Genomic DNA, 22,421 nt, shown 5'->3' with positions numbered 1-22,421 from the left:
CAGCCATTTGTATGATATCATGGTTTGCAGACTCACCACCACTCTGACTCCCTATTCCATGACTCTAGTTTATTCCTCTTAAATGGACTGTCCAGACCTAAATGTAGTATCTTAGTGTCACCTGGCCAGGGGAAAAGAAAAGAGTACTGTGGCCCCTCTTATCCATCTATTCATGCTTGTCCTCATGCAACAAATAATTACTGAGCACCTACTATGGGCCTGCATGGGCCAGACCCTGGAGTCAAGCCACAGGCTGAGAGACAGAGGCCTCACCTGGTGGGTCCTGGAATCCTGGGGCAAAGACAGACATGAACAGTATGAAGAGGTCACAGAGAAGTATGGAAGCTGGTAGGAGGGAGCCCATGTCTGCTTTGTCTTGGAGGGAAAGGCTTCCCTAAGAGCTGCTCTTTGGGCTATGATGCAAAGAATGAATAGGTGAGGAGGGTGGCATGAAGGGTGGGGAGCATTACAGGTAGGGGGACTGGGTGGTCTGAAGGCCATGAGGAAGGAGGGAGCATTGGGAATATTGTTAAGGGTCAGTGTGACTGGAACACAGCGGAGGAGGCTGCCTGTGGCCTCCAGTGCATCTACAGGGATGAGGGGAGGCAGGGAGCAGATTGTGTGGGCTCATAAGCCAGGATAAGAATGGCGGATCCTGTTCTAAGGTCAATGGGAAGCCCATGAAGGGCTTTAAACAGATTGTAAAATGGTCAAATTCACATTAAAAAAAAAAAAAAAGTTTTTGTGACCACAGTGTGGATACTCAATTAGAAGGAGGCAAGAGTAGTTGCAGGAAGCTGGCCAAGAGGTCATCCAGTAGCCCACAAGAAGGACGCGGAGGTGGGCATCATAGGTGGCTGTGGGAGTGGCAAGCAGTCAGCAGATTCAAGAGGCACAGTTAGGGTGGCATTGCTAGGACCTGGTGATTGATTACTGAGGGGCAGGCAAGAGAGGTAGTTTCCAGGAAGTCCAGAGGACATAATAAGGCCTCTGGGTGAGAAGAGTAGGGGGTGGTGTTGCTGTTCATGAGAGCTGAGGTCCACCTGGCTCTTTTCGCAGCCAATCACACTGCCTACAGTCAAGAAAACCCCTCCATCCTTTGCACGCATGCAGCTGGGATCCAGCCACATATCCCTCAGAAAGAGAAAGAGATCCCCTGGCATGGTCTGCGTCCCTAACCACCCTGCTGATCCCCCCTGACCAGTACCAGTTTCAGCTCACCAAAGAGCCCGAGTGGAGACCAGAGCGCACACTGGGCCACCTAGCTCCCGTAGAGCCTGCCACGTTCACATGGTGGGTCTCCTGCCCTCTGTCAGGCTGTGCTCTCCCCTTTCCCCAGCTGCCCATCGTGAAAGAAGCTGCTAATGTTCACAGTTAAGAATGGCCCCAACAGAAAGCTGCAGGCCAGTTCTGAAGCTGGAAGGGCAGGCCCTGTTTCAGCTTCTAGTCCTCTCTGTGGCTGAGAGAGGAAGATGCTTATGGCAATTGGCTTCAAAGGCCTGGTGTGGCAGGGCCTGTCTCGGGAGCATGCTGATTAGCAAGAATTACAACTTCTGGAATTAGACAGTGGTGAGGGTTGCACAACTTTGTAAATACACTTAAAAACACTACACTTTTAAAGGGGAATTTTATGGTGTTTGAATTGTATCACAAAATAAATGAAGAAATAGATAACGAAAGAAAGAAATAGTCCATGGAGGTAATTACTATAAACAGGAGCGCTGGGTCCAGGTTGATGATAAAGGAGAGAAGCCAAGTAACATCTTCAAAGGCTTTGGCTCCCCTTCGTGGTTTCCTGCTTGGGGACATTCTCAGCCCAGTGCTCTTCCATAGTAATTAACTTCAGGCCATTTGGGTTCTTAACTGTCCTGGGAGTAGGGCAGGAAGGAAAGGTCACTGGCTTCCCTCCACAGGGACCTTTTTCTTCTCTACTTGAGCCTGGGCTGGAAAAGCGTTGTGGTGGCTCTACCCACCCTGAGTGCTCTGGGAGCACTCACTCATCTGGAGTTTGGGTGTCTTTGCTAACCAAAGTATGCCCTACCTGCCCCTTCTCTCTGCCCTCTGTCGCCTCTTCCTCCCCATCCAGATATCAGAATCTGGGCTTTGTGCCCTCTCTCTTCCTTTTTGCCTGTCTGGGTTCTCCTAGGGTTAGGAGAAATGGGGGCAACTACCTGGCCTCTGGCTCAGCATTTAGTCCAGGAGCTGCTGATGGAGGGACCAGGGCGCCCTCCTGTGGCCATAAGCAGCACTGCTTCTTCCCGCCATCGGGCCTTGAAATTTTTTCCAACTGGAATTTTAATGTTCAGCTCTGGTAGTTGGGGCACAAAGAAGATAGATTAGCCACATAGATTAAGAAATAAAATGTTGGTGTTTGTATACTGTATCTTTATTTTAAAAGAGGCAGTGTGGGGCAGCCTGGGTGGCTCAGCAGTTTAGCACCTGCCTTTGGCCCAGGGCTTGGTCCTGGAAACCTAGGATGGAGTCCCATGTCGGGCTCCCTGCAGGGAGCCTGCTTCTCCCTCTGCCTGTGTCTCTACCTCTCTGTCTGTCTCTCTGTTTCTCATGAATAAATAAATAAAATCTTAAAAAAAAAAAAAAAGAGGCAGTGTGAGGGGCACCTGGGGGCTTAGTCAGTTAAACGTCTGCCTTCCGCTCAGGTCTTGATCCCAGAGTCCAGGGATCCAGCCCCATGTTGGGCTCCCTGCACAGCAGGTAGTTAGCTTCTCCCTCCCCCTCTGCCCCTCCCCCCTGCTCATGTGCACTCTCTCTCAAATAAATCTTTAAAAAATTAATAATAAAAAATAAGCAAAGAGGCAGTGTGACCTAATGGAAAGCAGTGTGACCTAATGGAAAGTACCATGGCCTATGGAATTGAGCAAACTCCCCAGCTATGTGGTCTCAGCAAGCCAACTTCTCTGAGACTTATTCCTTCACATGTAAAATGTACATCCGTGTAAGTAAGACCTACCCCCTAGGAATGTTGTAGAATAAAATTCAATATAGTTAAATACCTTGCACAGTACCTACCATGAAGTAGGTACTCAGTACACGTTCCCTGCTTCTATTGTTGTCATGATTACAACTGAAGACTAGCTAGGGGAGCACTTTCTCTCTTCGGGGAGATCAGAGAGCAGGGCCAGCTGCCTCACACAACTGTGGGGGCCCCTTACATTATATTCTCTCCAAAGCCGCTTTCCCCGAGGTGTGCAGTTCCGGCTGTCTTTGGAGCTGATCCAGGTGCCAGTTCGGGGATCTTCTGACACAAGGAGGTAGAGATTTAGAAAAATACACGAGCGAACAGAATAAAACAATTTTGTAATAAATGAAAGATAAAGCCAGAAGAGCCAGTCAGAAACAGATTGGGGACCCTGCTCCCCTCCAGTAGATAAGTTTGGCACCCTGCCTGGCACCTGGATAGAGCCCAGCAAGTGCTGATTTCCTTCCCTTCCTGTGCCCTCCTGCATGAGGCCCTGAGCAGAGTATGAACATGGCCTTGGTCTGTTCATTTAGTAGTCAGATGGTTTTCTTCCTATGAGGTGGGAGGGCCTAGAGAGGAACACCCAGGGGGTGGTCCACTTGTGGGAGCAGACAGCAAGTAGGGGCACGGCCACCATGGCGTCACAAGACGGGGTGTGTTCTCTGACCCTCTCAAGTGCCGAGTCCCCAGTAGCTCTGGACCCTCTTCCCTTGTCTGCCATCTGTGTCTCAGGACGGAGGTGCCTACAGTTGCTGGGGCCTTTGGTAGCTTATTAAATCTCAGTGCCACTTGCCAAGACCTCTTTAAGCTTCCTGGCTGTTCTTTTTTGCCTTTTCTGCTCAGCTGTATTTATTCTGAACTAAATGGTCCTCACTGCAGGATGAAAGGATTTACTGCTTAAGTATATGAAAAGAAATCTTGGCTGCATTACAGTTGCGCCCTCTCCTTGCTGCCCTCCCTCCTCCCTCCTCAAGCTCTGTCCACTAGCTGGTGCCACAGAGACTGAACTGGGAGCCTGTCCTTGGTCGTATGGTCAGCACCGTTTGGTGCCAGAGCCCCACTGATGGGGAAGCGAGGTGACTGGGAGGAGTTGGCTTTGGGGATCCTTCTCCTGAATGTCTTGCTGTCCCAGGAAAGACTGGAGCCCCAGAAACAGCTCACTTACATGCTCCCCACCCACACCCATATATACATTCTCTCACATTTACTCCCTCTTTCCCCCTCAGGATTGTGCTCATGGATGACGCCATGGATTGCTTGATGTCTTTTTCAGATTTCCTTTTCGCCTTCCAGATCCAATTTTACTACTCAGGTGAGAGTCTCCTGGGTCCCATGTGACTCCTGTCAGAGCCATGTCTGCCTTTGCTACCCTGGTGCCCTTTCCATCTGGTGCCTGGCACACCCATCTCTCTCCCCAACTTCCTTTGGTGGTGTGCTCCCCCATGGGTCACTGACAGGATGTCTAGTTCCCACTGGCGGTCACAGATTCAGTGTGCGCAGCCTGGTCCCTTAGCCTCCTCAAGACATCGAAAGCCACAGGGCTTTCAGTCAGCGGTGCAGGAAATCCATCTAAGTGCCGGTGACCATACCTAGAACAGTGCACGCCGCTGTGACAGCACACGACACGTTCACAGGGTATCAGTGTGCCAGGCCTAGCACTGACTTCCATGCTTACAACAGCCTGAGGAGACAGGGCCTCTGAGACAGAGCCTCAGCTTAGAGGGAAGGAGCCAAACCCACAGAGCTAGTAAGTTGTAGAGCCCAGACCTGCACTGAAGGCTCACTCCAAAGCCAGTGCTCTTAGCCCTGTGCCGTGCAGGGCTCCCCGTTGGCCCTGACTCCTGTGTGTAGGCACACATTTTCCTGCCCACACAGCTTTGAAGAAGCAGACAGCTATCTCACACGCCTGTCCTACTCCCCATCCACACCAGATGGATCCTCAAATCCCTTCTCGAATCAGGTGTAATAGAAACAGACGAATAAATACAAATGCACACTGGCTCACACAGTGCACACAGCAACGTCAAATGGAATGTTGGGCTCAGAAATTGCTGACTATGTCCATAGACAAACTCACTTAAAATGGGCTCTTCCGGTAAACAGGAGGCTGTCCTTGGAACCTGGACATGGCTCCCCTGCCAACCGGTGACCCCAGCCAGCCTTAGCCTCTCGCAGGCGCCACATTCTGTTTTCGTGATAGCAGCCCAAGGGCCTGGTCCGGCGGGGGCTGGAGCCTGGGGTCTTGCCACCTGCTCTGAGCAGCTGCAGGCATCTACTTTCCATTTCTCTGAAGCTCCTGGGCCCTGGAGAAGGAGCAGCTAGGTCTGAGAAAACCTTCTCCTCCTGCCTTTCAAATGTGTCATAAATTAGCAACTTGAGGCCTTCTTCCACCGTGCTTTCTTGAGTCAGAGAGGCCGGTGGCCTCACAAGTGAGAAGGGGTTTACCAGCGCATGTGTGCACACGTTCACTCTTTAAAAAATATTTTTAGCACATAACATGTGCCCAGCACTGTGCTAGATACTAAAACAGAAAGGTTGACAAGGCACAATCCCTGCCTTTGTTCAAGAATCTTCCACTCCAGCAGGACGGAGAGCAAACCAATACTTACCCGGAAAACTTATCCTTGGAAAAGCACTACAAAGAATTCTGGGGTGCTCCGAGTATGTGCAATAGGGCACCTGCCCAGTCCAGAAACAGCTGCTCTGAGGAGGGGACACTGGAGCTAAAACACACGTTAGGGACATTGCTCACAAGCACGCTGGTCCCACGCAGTTGAGGGCCTGGAGCACGCCGGTGGGTGTGCTGAGGAGGTGGTGAGCTGAGCTAGCAGAGAAGGGCAGACCCAGTGAACGGACGAGGTGTGTCCCCCTCGCCGACCTATGCTCCCCACCCCCCATGGTCCACAGAATTCCTGGAGAGTGTGGCTGCCATCTATCAGGACCTGCTGGCAGGCAAGAATCCCAATACGGTGATCGTGCCGACGTCCTCCAGTGGCCAGCACCGCCAGCGGCCTGCGTTGGGTGAGGCTAGCACGCTGGAGGGCGTGGAGGCGTCCCTGTTCTACCAGTGTCTGGAGAACTTGTGTGACCGGCACAAATACAGGTGAGCAAGGAGCATGGAGGCCTCGCCTCGGCCCCGGGGAGCCGGGCTGCTGGCTCGGGAACACCGCTAGCAGGTGTTCTGACTGGCACGGGGCTTCCGGGGCCCTCGAGGGGTATAGTGTCGGTTAGACCAGCGCCAGGAGATGGATCAGCTCTAGCTTTTTGGAGAGAAGGGGTTAACGTTCACTGTACAAAGCATGCACCCTACAGAAAGGGAGAACGAAGCTGTCCACAGGCCACAAACTCTCCTTAGAGACAGAGCAGCCAGCTTTGGTCTCTTCCAGGAAGAGACTGTCACCCCTTGCCTTTTGGCCATTCTCTTCCTCTGCTGCCCTAGTGAGAGCACTGGGTAGGGAACGTGCCAGCCCATCCTGTCCCCAGTCAAGGCCTTGCTTCTGGAGATGTGCTGTGTTCCCCCAGTGCAGACGAGGCCCCTCAGTCCTGGCTTTGGGCACCCTCCCGAGCCTGAAGGTCTGGAGGAAAAGAAGGCACTAAGTTTTGCTGGCCTTTGAATCTGGCATCTGTATCCTCCCTTCTAGCTGTCCACCCCCCGCACTTGTCAAAGAGGTACTAAGCAACGTTCAGAGACTGACCTTCTACGGATTCCTTGTGGCTCTTTCAAAGCATCATGGGATCAACCAAGCCCTAGGTAAGCCAAAGCTCGCTCTGGCTAGCCTCTCCTGCTCCACCACAGAACCATGCGGGGACTCGCTGCTCTTGGCAGACATGGTCACAGCAAGGAAGGGGCATCACCATCTCCACCTTGACTTCTCAGGGTCCGTCTCGGATGCCTCAGGAGCCAGAACAGGCACAACAAAGACTGTGCCCTCTTAGGCCTCCTGCACTCGGGTGGTAAGGGACAGCCTTCCCCACCCAAGGCCCTGCCCCAACATGAAGCGGCCTCTCAGGGGCAAAGGTGTGCCCAGCCCCTCCCCGGAGAATGCCCCGTTCTGCTCTGGGGAGTGGCCTGCAGGTTGGGCAGACACAGGGCTATTTACTAAGTGGCTTTGGAGATTATATATCAAAGGGACTTGAATCCCATTTGTAAGCAGGGCAAAGGTGTGTCTGAGGAGGCCTTTTTTCCCAGCTGGGAAAAAAAAAAAGAAAAAGAAAAAGAAAACTGATTAATATGAACAGGAGCAAAAAATGGGGAGAGAGGCCTGCACTGGCCCAGTTTTTCACGCCCGGCGCTTCTTCTCACTGGCCGGCCTCCTCCTCTCACTGGCTCGTGCGTGTCCCGTTCACACCTGCTGCTCCCCCAAGGGAAGAGCCCCCAGACCCCTGCCCACCAGAGCTGCAGGAGTTGTATTATCTCCCTCTTCAAGAGTATCCAGGTGTGTTTGAGGCCTCAGATCTCACACGATATAAAGCCTGCTGGGGATGCATGCAGGAATGCAAGCCCCACAGGACTCACTGAGGCCCACTGAGGCATGATGCTGCCCAGCAGCCGACTTCCTCCAAAGTGATGCCTGGGGGTGCACAGGGCCAGGAGTGATTCTGGTTGCCAAGGTCACTGGCCAGACCGGAGTCAAAAGGCAAAGAGGAGAAGTCAGGAGTAAGGGGGCAGTGGGTGGGACTTGCGTAGGGTTTCTCTCTCACCTCGGTAACTGACCGCCCTCCCTTCCTTTCCACTAGTCAGGCCACAGGAAGGAAAAGGAAAAAGTGGGCCTCATGCCCTTACTTTAAAAAGGGCAATCACTCCGTCAACCACTTTTACCAGGCACTACCGCAGAGTGGAGAGGGAGATGGACAGAAGCACCTGCCCTCCGCCGCATCTCCAGTGTAGGAAACAGGGATCAGGAGATACTCGGGGTGCAGCCAGCTGTGGAGAGGGGCTGTCCTGCTCCCTTAGTCCTCAAGGCGGTCACAGAAGCACACTCACACACACACACACACACACACACACGCTCACACAAAACGAGAGGGCCCTGTGGAACATAGTTGGAAACCATTAAGAGCAAAAGGGGCCAGGAGGCCTCAACTGGAAAAGCTTTGGGAAAGGAAGGAACTGAACTGGAGCCAGATGGGTGGGCTTAAGATCGGGGCTTTCCAGAGACCAGCGCTGTTAGCAGCCAGTTCTCCGTGCTGAACACCAGTGAGCTTTTCCCTCCAGTTGGCAGGTGAGACCCTTTCTATCTGCGCACTTCAGCCCCACCGTCCCTCCACTGTGAACAGCTCCAGGGAGCATCCGAGAGGTGCTCCTCTCCCCTTTCCCAGTATCCAAGCACTACTGCCGTTGGTTTGTAGCTAAGGACACCGGCTCAGAAAGAGTTGTGGCCAAGCAGAGAGGAGCCAGATCCCCTCGGGCGCTCCTGGCCATGCAGAAGAGTTTGATCCGATTCTGACCCAGCCTTCTCCTCTCGCCTCTCAAGAGTCTCTGAGGAGCTGAGACAGCATTTTTTACCATTCTGTCTCCAAAGTGGGCTCACTCTGACTAGGGTGGTGGGCACACAACCGTATAATTTCTGATTTGGGGGGGCATTAGCTGGACTGTACGTCTCTGGCTCCTTGTCAGCCCAGTACGTGGGGCCTCAAGGAAGGAACTGACCACCCCTCCACCAGCTCACACCCACCACCTAGTCTCGGTTCTGTGTGTGCAGTGACCTTGGGGTGTGGGGTGTCTCCCGGCCGCAGGGCCTGCCCCAAGTTGAAGAGGGTAGGCACAGGTTCACTAAATTTATCTAACAGGAGCCAGGACTTCCTGCTCCCGTAACAGACCTCTTAAAACTGCTCTTTAGAGCCCTTCCCCACGAACAAGTCATGGGAATAGAAGGTACAGCGTAGTGATTGTGGTCAATGATACCGAACTAGCGTTCATGGTGACAGACAGTAGCCACCCTCGTGGTGAGCTCAGCATGCTGAGGTGGTGAGCCACTGTGTTGTACACCTGGAACTAATATAGCATCGTGTGTCAACTGTACTCAAGTTTTTAAAAAATTCTTTTTTAGAAAGAGCACTTCCTCAGATCTTTTAGATGAGCCTTCCCAGGGTCCGCAGTGGAGGTAGACACCAAGGTGAGGGGCGTGGAGGCACCTGCCGGGCATGCGGCTTTCTGACCAGAGCCCGCCTGAAAGACGCTCAGGTTAAGTTTTGTGCCCTCCAATTATCTCCTAGGAGCTTTGCCTGACAAAGGGGACCTGATGCACGACCCAGCCATGGATGAGGAGCTGGAACGGCTGTAAGTGTCGGGTGGGAAGATGCTGCCCCCTTGTGGGAGAGGCCATACCTCTGTTGGACCAGGCAGTGCCCTACTGTGGGTCACACGTTGACTGTCCGCAGCACCCGCGTCAGTCGGAGAAGGGTTTAGGCTCCAGCAGAGGCCTGAGGCAGCCACTCTTGGAGTCCTTTGGGAATACAGCCCATGGTTTCATCCAAATACAAGAGTGACCATGGAGGTCCTGGTCCCTAGACAGGAGGCACCTAGCTGCCCTCTGGGTTTCTTCCCTCCTCCAGGCTGGCCCAGGTCCCAGGCCTGGTCAACTCGGCCACTGCCAATCCAGAGGCTGGCTGCCTGCCTTCCCGGACCCCTCCCCGGGTTGGCTCTCCCTGGAGACCCCTCCATCACGCCCGCAAGGTGGACGCAGAGAGCGATGGTTCCACTGAAGAGACGGATGAGTCCGAGACTTGAGGAGTCTAAAGGGTCCTGTCCACAACTCCCTCATGCCCAGCTCCCCCCACCCCTGCCCTTTGGGACTCCCGCCGAGCCCCCTCTCCAACTCCTGCGCCCTGCTGCCCTCTGCTGGTGACAAGCCTTGAATAACAGCCCAAGCCCAAAGACCGGCCAGAGGGGTCTGGTATCTGTCAGCCAAGTCTAGCAGTGACCCTGACAAGTAACAGCCTACCCTTCTTGGCCCTGTCTGCCTCTGCACTTTAGTCAGGACCCAAGCTGACAGCAGACTGAGCAGAGGCCGTGAGGAAGATGATGTTTGCTGACAGTCCCCACACAGCACCTCTAGGGAGACCATGAATAACGGTGCAGGGCTTTGCATGGTCAGGGGTGACACCTGTGGCACACATACAGGGTGGCCATAAACACAGTGGCCTTCTCCTGGAGGGAGAGCCATTACTGTGACAGGACAAAGGGTAGGCAAGACCAGTCCACTTTCAAAACCTGCTCCAAGTCTCCTCTGTGTCTAACGGTTTAATGTTAAACGAATAAAGTCCCTTGCATCTGGTAAGTGGTGAGTCTAAAGCCACTAGACTGAGGATGGGGTGAAGGGAAGGGGCGAATTGGGGGTTTTGGTGCTGAGTCCCAGCTCTTCTGGCAGGAGTGGAAGGTGGGGGCCAGAGGACCACTCATCTGGAGACCAGCCTCAGATAATGAGCCAAGAGGGACTCCCTTCCTGCACAACAACCTTTCAAAGGTGCTCACAGCTGGAATGGGCCTTCAGAAAACAAGCTCAGAGGGTTCAAGGCCAGGTTTCCATAACTCTAACGACCCTGGCCTGAAAGGGTTAGCACTGTAGTCTTCTCTAGCCAAGGTTTCATTAAATATTTGCTAAGCACCTGCTCAGGGTTGGGGCAATGGGGATGCAGCTGTGAATGACAGGCCAGAGGACAAGCTTCCAGCCAAGACTGGAGGAAGGTAAGGACAGGTGGTCTTCAACCTCCTTTAATTGGCCAGAGGTAATCCAGAAAATACAAGCCACCCAGGGACCCAAGCAGAGCAGACGGGTGTCACCACACTGGGCACACATTTTCCTGGACTCATCTCTGTCCAAACCAGCCACCCTGGAGTTTCAGGGACCGGCTCTGGAAGCCCTGCAGTATCAGACCAGGGCTGGAAGTTCTAGTTCTACTGAGGCTCCAAGCTACATGGACTCTCCAGGTCCACCACTGTCTCCAGCCTCTGGCTGACAGCAGCTTGGAAATCCTGGGAGGCATCTGAATCCCCTCCAGCTGGTTTACGACACAGGTGATGGTCTGGGCTTGGGGTGGGATACAGAAATCTGGACTATGAACATTCCAGATGATTCCAGAGCTGGAAGGCCCAGGCCCACACTTTGTAAGTCAATAGCTTAGAGCCCCACGGCCCCCTTGCCCATCTTATCTAATGGTCCATCTCCCTGCCCAGTGGTTTACAACTGTACCCTGAGGACCTGGAGTGGCAGCTACATTCCAGGAGCCCCTACCGGGGGAAAAGATTACCAAGCTAAGGAGTCCTACACACACCTACATCCTTTCATCCTGGTTTTAAAAGGGTTCCGTGAAGGGTGTAGACTTCATTTGTCTTGAAAACTCCGAGAAACAAACCACAGTCGAGCCTGCGGCTGGGATGAGGTGCAGGGCTGCTAGGCTGCGTGCCTACCCATGGCCATAGGGCTCACGGGATGAGTTCAAGGGCCAACTAATACCAGCTCTTTCCTCCGCGTGCAACAGGGTGGTGAGGTCGAGGCTGCACCGGACCTCGCGGCAGCACAGGGCCGAGAAGCCAGGGGCCTTTGGCTTTCAGAGAAGAGACAAGCTGGAGGCCCCGGAGAGCATGCCCTCAGCTTCAGCACCAGACACCCTGCCCATATCGGTGGGAGCCCAGGGAGTGAGGCCAGGGACCTGCACTGGGCAGGGAGGCAGGATCCAGAAAGGACACCACTTCACTCAGACCAACAGTGGCCCAGGGCCCTGTCGAGGCTTTATTTGACACCACTCTGTTTCAATACAAACAGTCCAGAAAGAAAGTCACGTCCCTTTGGGGGAGGGGGCGAGGGAAGAAGGGTCCGTGTTGCTTGAGAGCCCAACCCCTACCCCACAGTGGGCAGCACAGCAGGGGTAAGATGGCACCGAGGAGGCCACAGCGCACGGCCAAGGGACAAGGCCTGCAGCCCAGTGGGTGCCTCAAGCACTCACTGGTGGTGCTGTCCAGGCCCAAGACCAGGATGATAGAGAAGGAGAAAGTTGAGCCCCAAGAGCCTGTTTCTGTCCCTTATGTCCTCTGCTTCCTTGGCCAGCATTACGCTCACAGCATCCAGAGCAGGGCACAGGGCAGATGAGACCCACCATGGCCACCAAGCAAGGGAAGAAGGGACAGAGGGTCCTGTGCGCCACAATGGATGGTATGGAAGGACTCCGAGACACTCAGGAGAAGTATCCCTCAAGTGATCACTGTAAAAAGGGGTGGTGAGACAGGAGAAGATCACTCGGGCCTCCAGTCTGATCCCAAATGAAACCTTTAGGTAGCAGGTCAAGTTCCCAGCCCTTAGTAAGGCCCAGACGAAGGTCCTCCCTCCCCATCCCACCCCCACCCCGGGCGCCCACAAGAGCCTGCTGGAGCAGCAGTAGCAGCAAGTCCAGAGCCTCCCTCCCTCGGGGGCTGATCCACAGCAGAACTCTTTCTGGACCTGCCCACTGGTTCCAGAGGATGGGGGCCAAACCCCAGACAACCTGGAAGGATCCTAGAGCTAGCAGAAAGCCTTATACTTCTCACTTTCCCTACTTAGGGAAGGGCTGGACCCAGAATCGGCCCGCCTGAGGGAACTCCTCCCCTTGCTCCCAGTGTGGCAGGACAAGTGAGCAGCAGCTTGCGGGGCAGGACCAGAGGACAGTTATCAGCACGCAGGGGAGGGCGTGCGAGGGGAGGACAATAAAGGGCTCAGTGTACAGGCAGAGATCAAGGCTGGAACCGCCCATCCCCCTCACCCGAGATCCTCAAAGGCCACCCCACTCACACACAACACATATAAAGTAACAATTCCTCCCCAGCTTCCACAAGGCAAGCGCCCCTGGCCTTGGAATCATGGGGGTTTTGCTGCCGTTGCCACCATTCACTTGCGCCGTGGCGCCTGGATCAGTAGGAACCATAGCGATCCTGGACGTGGGGGAAGAAAAAAAACAAGTCCCAAGTCTCTCACCTGCAGCAGCATCCCCCACATGCCCCTGCAGGACTCTGGGGAGTCGGGCACCTATCTGAGCATGGCAGAGATTGTTTTATATTTTACTGCGATGCGGGAGAGGGGTTGTGGCGGGATCCCAAGGGGGGGTAGCCCTGCTTGATCCTGAGGCTGGGGAGGGGGAGGAGGAGCTAAGGTTACAGACAAGGCTGGAGAAATCAGTGCGGACACGGCATCATCTTAGGGAGTGGCCCAGCCCTGGTACCGAGCTCAAAAGCTGCCCCTCCAGGAAAAGAAAAAGCTCTCAGGCCCGGGTCCACCCAGCAGCAGTGTCCGGGTGTGGTGAAGGCCAAGCTCCAAGGACTCTATCACTTTCCCCTCCTGCCCCAGGCCAAGCAGCCCCAGCCTCACCTGCAAAGAATTCATCACACCATTGGCCAGCACAGCCATCTTCCCGGCCACAGACTTGACGCCCTGCTTAAACTGGGCAATGTCAGCTGTGGGGAGCACGTTGCCCAGGGATACACTACCTGTAAAAGCAAGGGAAAGGGTGGCTCAGAGCCCTGCGGCAAGCCCTGCCCAGGCCCCGCTCTGCTCAGGTTCCACCGGGTGTGCACCTTACCAATGGCGCCCTACCTACTCCATGAGCCCCATCCACGTCCCCGAAGAGGTCAGACGAGCTGATGGCACTACTGCCCGAGAGCTGCTGCAGTCGAGACCTGGCTTCATGCTGCGGTGAAGAAAGGGAAAGGCCTGGGGATCTTTTGGCCCGGCCGAGATACCCTGGTGCTGAAGCCTAAAGCAATGGGAAGGAGGAAGCTCTTCCCCGACCTGCCGCCTCCAGGCTCAGGCTGGACGACGCTACTTACCTCAGCATCCACCTCCCGCCCAAAGAACATGTCCGATGAGATGGCTTTGGCTCCTGCAAATTTCTGACGTGCTTCACTGGACTCAAGGCCTGAGTTCCGGCTTTCCACTTCCCTTCTGTTTGTGACTCTGAGGGGTGGATGTGGGATACCTCTGATCCTTCTATCGCTATCAGAGCCTCGTATTACTAAACCCATCACTAACAGAAGCTGAGAAAAGTGCTAGTGGCCTTCTGGAGAGACTCACTATGGCCCCATCTGGCTGTGGCTCTGGGACTCCTCAACCCTCTCCCCTAGACAAGGCCCCTCTCTTCTCCACACCAAAGCCAAAGCACAAAAGAGCGTACACTGCCTCCACCAGGCAGCGTGGACACAGTCTAGAGGGCACCAGTCCTCTACCCTGAACCACAAGAGCTTCACCCAGGATGTTATGACATCTGGCTCCTTCTCCATCACTACTGCCAGTCTACTCCAAGTTACAATTGGCCTAACACTAGAGTGACCCTATGTCTCTGTTTGCCTGAGTTTATACCTATTCTCTTGGCATTCTAACTGGCAAAGGCATCCCAGTGTAGACATAACGGCATACGGTCGCTCCTACCGATTGCTGACATGCATACACCCTGGGCTGGCTGCTTTATAAGTTCTGTTACATTTAATCCTTCCAGCAACCATGTGAAGGGACTACTCATATCCCCGTTTTACAAATGATTTGCAGGTAATTCATCAGTCAAACATTACCCAGGTTAACATAAACTTAAATAACATAACATGGTGGCCAGAAACACACAATCCCTGGGTGGCCAGGACTGAAGCATGACTGGGCCCCTCTTGCCAGAGGAACTGATACTGAACAAAAGAAGCTACTAATAAGCCTTCTGTGATGATTAAGCACAGCTCAAACCAGAGTGTGATTCCTGCACGACCCAATCTGGTAGCTGCCAGCCACAGTGACTATATAAAATTATTAAAATTAAATAGTTCCTCAGCTGCACTAGCCACATCTGAAGAGCTCAGTAGGCACATACTTGGTGGCCACCACAGGACAGTGCAGGTATCCAGAATGTTCCCATCACAGAAAAATCCTACCAGACAGTGCTACCCTAGCCCACTCCACCTTTCTGAAATAGGCCGGATGCTTGAGATGGTCACTTCTGGCTCCTTCTCCTCCATCCTGTCCACACCCCAGGCGGCATCTGTATCCCAGCGGGAACTGAAACTTTCTCCCAAGGAGAAGGGGTTGTCCTTGTACCTAGTGAGACAGTAGAGTAGCTTAGAAGAACTGAATGAGGAACTGGTGGCCAAGTCTGCACCCCAACGACAGCCTTACTTTGGGGGTCCAGAGGCGAAAGTACCAACATCATCAAACAAGTCCAGTTGCGCACGGGAGGATTTTGCACTCACTGGGGTTTCCTGCTCAATCACCTGCATCTCCGACAGCACCGAGTGAGAGATAGAGCTGTGAAGACAAGTGGGGCCGGCCCGAGAGCAGGGGTGAGCAGCGCCATCACCACACAAGACAAGATGCCCAGCTGCTGGAAATGTGGGTTCTCTTCCACTGGGCGCCCCCTCCCCACCCAGAGCCTTCCCCTCATGCCGTACACACAGGGCAGGGCCAGACCCAGCAGGCAGCACCATGGGCCTGGCTGGGCCGGAGGACACCCTCAACTGTCCGCACATCAGCTTCGTTTTCTCAAAGTAGGGCTTCCCTGGCCAAGGACTGTTTGCTTGTCTGCTGGCATGTTAACAATGACGTGCGCCAAATGGTAGTGCGCTCTGTCCTTAAAAACAACTCAACAGACTATGAGCCACATCCTTCACCAAGAGCGACAGGTTGAAAAGATGCAAAATGCCCCAGAACCAGGAAGAGTCTAATGGCATCAAAGGAAGAGGTCTTAAGTTTCCTAACCCCCAACTCAGCCTACCTTTGTCAAAGTACAGAGCCTGGCTGTCTGCACTAAGCCCTGGGGCTGCTGTCTGGTCTCCCAGGGAGAAGAGACAGAGCTGGGCAGGTGCTACTAACTCCTGAGGCCTCGACATCCTCCCGTGTCACGCTCCACAGAGGCATCTTAACAGTTAACACCGCTTCAATAAACTCATTACAAAATATCTACAGCGCTTAGCGGGCAGAAGCCCAAGGAGTAAATGTCTTACAATAGGGTTTTAGGAAGGGTAGGCTGGGTTTAAGTCAAAGATTCTATTGCACTGCAAAAAAGAACCAACCAGCTGAAAAAATTGTTCAGACCCTTTAACCCAGTAATTTCTGTGACTGAAACAGGGAAAGGGAGGAGACCTAGAGTCCTTTCCGGGATTAAGATTTTAGGTTTCCCTGATTAGCAGTGGGGAAATAAATAGCGTAACTTAAATCCAACTGGCACATGTTCTGAAAAGATGAAGCAGGACCAGCCAGCCGTGTCCTCTTTCAGAGAAGTAGAGTATAAAGACCCAAAATACTGAATTTGGAATCAATGATTCTACACTCAAAATCTAGTTGTGCCAATAACGAGATCTGTGGCCTTCAGGCAAGTTGCTGAATTGCTAAGTCCATTTTCTCACCTATAAAAAGGACACAGTAATACCCCCTGCCCAGGACTGCTGTATTTCAGCAGGTAAGGCCAGTGGTGGAGCTCACAAGCCCACCGCAGCCAGGATGGCTGGCCCTGGTGCTGTCCAATACTCCGATTTTTAAGAGATCGAAAGTCTAGTGTTACCGAAATCTCTAGGTATCAACTCTTAGTGTAGAGCAAACAAAATGGTTCAGAGAACTGGTTTGCAGTCCTTGTTTTGTTTTTAAAAAAACCACAGCAACACAAACCCAGTGGTCATGAAACAGGAAGGGCATTGTCAATGCCAAAGGGCATGGTCTAGGAGCATTTCTGCGTGTTAGCATGCCTGGCAGCATTGGCATTTAGTGGACTGGGGATGCTAAGATCTTTGCAATTCTCAGGGAGCTCTTAAAAAATAAACAGTTGTCCCACCGAAACGCTGTTAGCACCCCCATTAAGCAACACCACCATACCCTCTTGGGTTTATTGAAAAAGCACCCAATCCTGTGTTTGTTTCATTTAACAAACACGGTGAGCACACACCTACTCTGTGACCAGCACTACACTAGGCACTTCAAGACAATAAGCAAAGCCATCTATCTGTTCCACCTCAAAGACTGAGCCTCAAAACCCAAACTGCTGGGAAGAATCTGCAGTGGCTCCCAGAACAGTGGCACTTCCCTGCCACACCCCAGAGCCAAGCCTCACCTGCGGGACACCAAGCCCATGCCCAACCTCTCTGCCTGTTCTCGCTTCTTCCCTTCTAGATTCTGGAGCTTCTTCTCCTCCTTCTTACGGTCAATCTGGAGCTCCTGGTAGGCAAGGCGCATAGAGGCAACCCTAGGAAGGAATAAATGTGTCAGAGGCCAGCATGCATCCTCACCCGTCCTCCCTGCCCACCCAACGCCACGTAAGCCAGGGTCCCATGGGCAAATGCTCACATGGACTCCTCAGCCTGCTTCTTGGCATCAGCCGCCTGCTGCTCACGGAGCTTCTCTGCCACCTGGGCCTGCCGCTCAATCTCACTGAAGCTCTGGCTGCTCACCTTCTGGGCCCCTAGGCCTTTCTTGGCACCCAGCTGAGAGGAGAATGATGGGATGGAGGCCTTGCCAACAACCACGAAGTCTTCTGTTCCCTCCCAAGCGTGGGTCCTCTAGCCACACCCACAAAGGAAGCATTTCTTCTTAAAGTTTAGGGTAAAAAATAGGAGCCCAGCCAGCATGGTCATGAGGGAGAACAGTGGTTCTGCTGGAGCTGGGCAGGAGGTGGCTCACACAATGCCAGCGGATGCCTCAGGCCTGAAAACAGCAGGTAATGCTGACTAGGCCCAGTATGCACTGGGCACCTGACGTGCACAATCACATGGACTCTTCCCAGGAGCCCCTTAACAACAGTCGTCTTAACAACCCTTTCACAGATAGGGTTTAGAGAAGTACCTTTGCCAAAGTCACACAGCCAGCAAGTGGCAGGTCAAGCTGACGCCAGCTCCTAACCACCACCATACTGCCTCTCTCCACCTACCCCTTTCTTAGCTGCTGCTGGCTTCTTCTTGCCAATGAGGGAGGTTCTCGGTTCTGTGTGAGAAAGAAGATGGGGCAAGAGTGAAAACAAAGGGAGGTCAGAGGCAGCAGCTCAGTCTGTACCATGCAACTTCTTGGCAAGAACTTCTACAAAAAACAGCTCCAGGCAGAGGAAGGTAAGGCTGCCACCCACCAGTTCCAACCAATGGCATCGGCATAGCCCAAGCCAAGGACAGACAGACAAAGTTAGGCAAGGCTCCTGACTCCCAGCTGACTGAGACAAGAACTAAACCCAAAGCACCAGAGACCGTCACAGTCCCTGAACCAACACGAAGCAGGAGGCAGATGTTAAATATCAGCCTCAGCTCCTTCAGCAGGGAACTGGCATGCAAGGGGCTGGGTTCCCCGAGCAGCTGTTGGTTACCTCTGGCAGGAAGGGCCCCTTTAGGTGACAGATACATGGACTCTAGAGAGAAAAACTTGTGGCTAACAAGGGGCCCACCCCAGGGCCTCCTTATAGCTCCCAAGTCCAGAGACCAAAATCATTCTGAGAGGCCTCATTTTAGACTAAGCCATGCTAGCCTTCCCATGGGCTCAGTTTCATAATCATTCTGCTAGCTTCCTGCCCCAACCCCCAAGGGTCAACAGAACCACCGAGGCCAGCAAACAGACTGTTCTAACATTGAACCAAGACTTAAGAACACTAAGGAGAATTTAAAAACAACTGAAGGGCCACAGACAGGCTGAGAAAGGACAGTGTTGCCTTCAGCTGTGAGAGCTGCACCCTAATCTGATGAAATGGACCACAGAGGCCAATCTTGCCTCAGACTCCAGGGTTAGGTGTCCTGTCTCATACTGGCCTCCCCACACTTTGGCTAGATCCAGCTCCACATACAGAGGCAGACCTCAGGCCTCGTATACCAGCTACCAGGTTTATCAATTCAAAAGGGCTGGTTCTAAAGTCCTTGCAGTTGATGCTACAGCCACAAACCCAATCCCAGTCCCCACTCCAGAAAGGTCAGATGCTTCACTCCTGAGGCCTTAGTCCACATAACCAGGCAGCAGAAGATCTGAAAAGAGCCCTGGAGGCCCACCCTCTCCCAGTCACCCCCCACCTGTCAGGTGGCATACTGACCCAGAGAGGCTTTGGGTGAGGTGCCAAGCAGGTCCATGTTGGGGCTGTGCTCTGGCTCTGTGGATGCAATAGTGGAATTTAGATATAAGGTACAAAGCTTGCAGTGACTTCCCCTTAAGGGGAATGATAGGATAAGAGTAGGAAGGACTGGCTTTCTTCAGCTTGCTGATGCCACCAAAAGATAAAAGAAACGCCCACCACTTCCTCCAAGGGATTAAAATGAATCACAGCTCACCAAGAAATATAGGAACATATACACACACCCACTCACTCACTCCAATCCCCTTGGCCAGGTGTCCCCTTCCTAGACCAAGTCCTTTGCCAACACCAGGGCCCTTGGTTGAAATCTGGACTGAACTCACGTGCCAGACTACTGATCTCTGTAGAAGGGGTTAGCTGCTGGGTCTCTGCTGGGTCGGGGGCTTGTACTTTCCAGGCAGGGGGCTGAAAAAGAAGCCAGATCATAGAAGCTTTGATGAGCCACTCCTACGGGCAAGGAGCACCAAGAACCTATAGGTACCTAGTGGGTATGAGGCCTTCCTCCAAGCCCATGAGAAAAAAAACTGGAGGCTAGTGAGTAAAAGTATAGCTGCTATTACTGACTATGGAAAAAAGAAATAGGAAATTAGCAGCCACCTCCACCCCTCCACTATGTACTTATAGCCAGAGCTCATCCCCCTAATTTCATGACAACTACTATTGGGCACTTACCACCTGCCAAGCACAAGTCTAAAGGCTTTTCACGCATAAATACATTTAATGATCTTGACAACCCTACAAGGTAGATATAGCCTCTTTTAGCAACTCGGATTTTGACAGGTTAAGTGCCTTGGCCACCATCCTAGAAATGCTAAGAAGAGAAGCAAGAATTCAAATTAAGAGAGTCTGACTTTAGCACCCAGTGCCAGTCGACAGGAAACCTCCTCCTAGGGGTGGGCTGCTGGGGAGGGACTCCTTTCCTTGTCCCAACCACAGTACCTTTCTTATGGGGAAAGAATCCAGGAAAAGTTGTCTGGAGCTCCTGACACCTCTTGAGCTCTCAAGAAGCTTCTCCTCCTGCCTACTATCCCAGTTTATAGAAGTCCATTCCTAAGGAGGACCACACTGCACATCTACTCCGGGGAGGAGGAAACCTCTGGGCCTACTCAGCAGTGGGCTGTAGACGTTCCCTGTCCAAGGAGCCATACCAAGGTGAATGGACTCCATGCCACATGACCACAGAAGGCCTTGACCTTGGTAAATAAGCCACCTGCCAGCAACAATCATGTGAAGCGTTCCTTGCGGGCACTCACTTGAGTGTGTTCTGTGAAGAAATCAGAGTCCTTCTTCTCTGGGGAGTGACTGGGAGCACTACTCATATTGTCTATCCAAAGCTAGAAGGAAGAAGACACCTTTGAAACATGGGCCTCTGAATATTCCTACTCACCCCACTACCTCAGCCCCGGGGAACACACACTTACATCAGTGCCATGCCTGGCCAGGGCTGCACTCCCCAGCTGCCGGATCTTCTCCCGGTACATCTGGGCAGCTCGGCTATTATATTTGGTGTTGGCGTCACTGGCTGTACATCCATGTTGGCGGAAGAAAGCTGTCTGGAGAGCAAGGGAGGAGAGCATGCTACAGGTGACTCCCCAGAGCAAAAGAGGTACCCCCTTGTAAAAGCCCAGTTATCGTTTATATCTGACAATACACTCTACTGACACCAGCAGTTTTTCAGAGGTAAAGATCCTCAGAAATCCCTGCAAAAAAAATGGCCTCCCATCCTCTGAGATAACTGACTGAACCTCAGCTATCTCTCAATGCTGCCTGAGGACAGCCTGCCGTCCACTATGCCCATCCTTCATCCAGGCTCACAAGATCTGGATGACTGTGGAGGCCCCAAATCCCTTGGCCTTTCCCGAAGAACATGCGTCTGGTTTAGTATGAATCCAAACCCACTTGAGAAGAATCAATTTCCAAGTTTAGAGAAAAGTGTACCGTGTTGCTATAGACCAAAAAAAAAAAAAAAAAGAAAAGAAAAGAAAAGAAAAAAACAAAACAAAACACCTCTGAAAACAGATACTAACAGGGCCTCCTAGGAAGACATTGCTAGAACCCAAGAAGAAGAATGGGGGTGGGGAGGATGGTAAGGAGCTTTACCGCATTGGCATTTCCGCCGACCTGCATACACCTCAGCTGGAACCAGTTCCAATTGGAATCCAACTCTGTGGACCTGTGTGCAAGGGCTGCGTGTCACCCACAGGCAGACACCAGGAAGACGCTTCCCTGGCAGACCCACACCTGTCATTTGGCCTCGGGCTGCAGTAGGTGCCCAGGAAACAGTAATCAGCCACCACCCTATTTCCTGCACTCTCCCTTGTCGAAAGAGTACTAATTATTGTCCAGATCGGAAAGGAGGTCGAATTCTCAAGCACTCAAGCTTGGCATTGCCTCTCCCCTTACCGACGGTCAGTCTCACGCCAGACATGTGCTCCATCAGCAACAAGGTCAATGCAGCTAACTTTTCCCCGCAACTAACAAGAGTGTTAAGTTTAACCAACAGGAAAAGAGGAAATGTTGCGCTAGACGCGGACGCAGGCCGCCTACACGGCAAGGGGCGCACACAGGCGGCTCCCTCCCTGGCCGGGAGTCCCGGCGAGGCGGCCGCTCTCCGTCGCTGAGCACACAGCCCCGGCCGGCCGGGTGGAAGCACAGCAGCCGCGGACCCCACCTGATGAAGCTGAGATGGACGCCCAGGGAGCGGTGCACGCCAGAGCAGTCAATGCACAAGAAGACACCGTACGTGATGCTGGCCCAACTCGGATTCTTGGCGCCACAGTCGAAGCAGGCCTGGGGGAGGAGGCGGTGGGCCAACGGTCAGGAGCCCCGAGTCGAGGCCGGGCGAAGCCACGCCAGGGAGACGGCCCCGCCCGCCCCTCTCCCTCCCTCAGGCCCCAGGGCCGACGGGGGGGTCCCTCTCCGCCGGCGCCGGACCCCCCGCGCCTCCGCCCGCGCACCTTGTTGGTCGGAATCCCGCGAAGCCGCTTGAAAAGCGTCTGGATTTCGGTCTTGCTCGGTTCCGCCGCCATTTTCTCTCCTTCCCAGACACCAGCGCGACCGACGGGTCCCGTCGCGGGCCAATCCGCGGCCGCGAAGGCGGGGCGCCGGGCCGGCGAGCCCCCGCCAGCCGGGGGCGGGGCTTGTCCGGGTCCGGACCAATGAGCGGCCGGCGCGGCCGAGTCGGGGCGGCCACCGCCCCCGCGTGTGCGGAGGGCGCGGGCCCCGCGCGGCGCCGGGCGGAGCGACCGCTCACCGGCCGGCCCGAGGCTCGCGGGCGCCCCCACGCCCGCAGGTGGCGAGGGCTGCGAGGCTGCGGGGCTGCGGGCAGTTCCCGGTGGCCGAGGAATGATTAACCGTTCTACCGGCGCTCTCGGCCCCGCCGGCCGGGACGGGAAGACCAGGTGCTGGGCTC

The 22,421-nt window shown here is 53.7% G+C and overlaps 1 protein-coding gene and 1 non-coding gene across 4 annotated transcripts in view; one reads left to right on the top strand and one right to left on the bottom strand.

Annotated features, from left to right (window-relative positions):
• C18H11orf49 overlaps positions 1-11,634 on the top strand; it is a 195,808-nt gene extending 184,174 nt beyond the window's left edge. Inside the window, exons 5-9 of the transcript XR_005373450.1 lie at positions 4,204-4,289; positions 5,885-6,080; positions 6,619-6,728; positions 9,194-9,257; positions 11,459-11,634. This is a non-coding gene — a transcript (chromosome 18 C11orf49 homolog). The remainder of the gene's footprint in view (positions 1-4,203; positions 4,290-5,884; positions 6,081-6,618; positions 6,729-9,193; positions 9,258-11,458) is intronic.
• Positions 11,635-11,696: 62 nt separating this feature from the next.
• ARFGAP2 (ADP ribosylation factor GTPase activating protein 2) lies at positions 11,697-22,125 on the bottom strand. Of its 3 annotated transcripts, XR_005373449.1 has the most exons (18): positions 21,967-22,125; positions 21,681-21,799; positions 21,110-21,182; positions 20,431-20,562; positions 20,263-20,343; positions 19,333-19,414; positions 18,971-19,027; positions 18,260-18,301; positions 17,837-17,889; positions 17,257-17,393; positions 17,024-17,155; positions 15,100-15,228; positions 14,887-15,021; positions 13,773-13,899; positions 13,540-13,633; positions 13,315-13,433; positions 12,742-12,881; positions 11,998-12,178 (listed from the first exon to the last, which is right to left on the bottom strand). XR_005373449.1 is itself a non-coding variant. In XM_038563398.1 (17 exons), the coding sequence occupies exons 1-17, from the start codon at positions 22,036-22,038 to the stop codon at positions 12,861-12,863; spliced, it is 1,605 nt and encodes a 534-aa protein (XP_038419326.1). In that variant the 5' UTR covers positions 22,039-22,125; the 3' UTR covers positions 11,697-12,860. The 3 variants fall into 3 exon arrangements, 2 of the variants coding, with proteins under 2 accessions (XP_038419326.1, XP_038419327.1); XM_038563398.1 differs by having other exon boundaries at positions 11,697-12,881; XM_038563399.1 differs by lacking the exon at positions 18,260-18,301 and having other exon boundaries at positions 11,697-12,881.
• Positions 22,126-22,421: the final 296 nt, after the last annotated feature.

Source organism: Canis lupus, chromosome 18 (assembly GCF_011100685.1).
Source record: "Canis lupus familiaris isolate Mischka breed German Shepherd chromosome 18, alternate assembly UU_Cfam_GSD_1.0, whole genome shotgun sequence".
NCBI classification, from domain to species: domain Eukaryota; kingdom Metazoa; phylum Chordata; class Mammalia; order Carnivora; family Canidae; genus Canis; species Canis lupus.
This window is presented reverse-complemented; position numbering and strand designations above follow the sequence as displayed.

Bases quoted from the DNA above. Each gene is read 5' to 3' on its own strand.
- ARFGAP2 (XM_038563398.1), bottom strand. From the start codon at position 22,038: ATGGCGGCGGAACCGAGCAAGACCGAAATCCAGACGCTTTTCAAGCGG. The intron at 19,415-20,262 runs GTGAGTGCCCGC...CTTCTTTTTCAG, and splicing joins TCTTCACAGAACACACTCAA to CCCCCTGCCTGGAAAGTACA. The intron at 17,890-18,259 runs GTAACCAACAGC...TTTCTCACACAG, and splicing joins AGGGGCCCTTCCTGCCAGAG to AACCGAGAACCTCCCTCATT.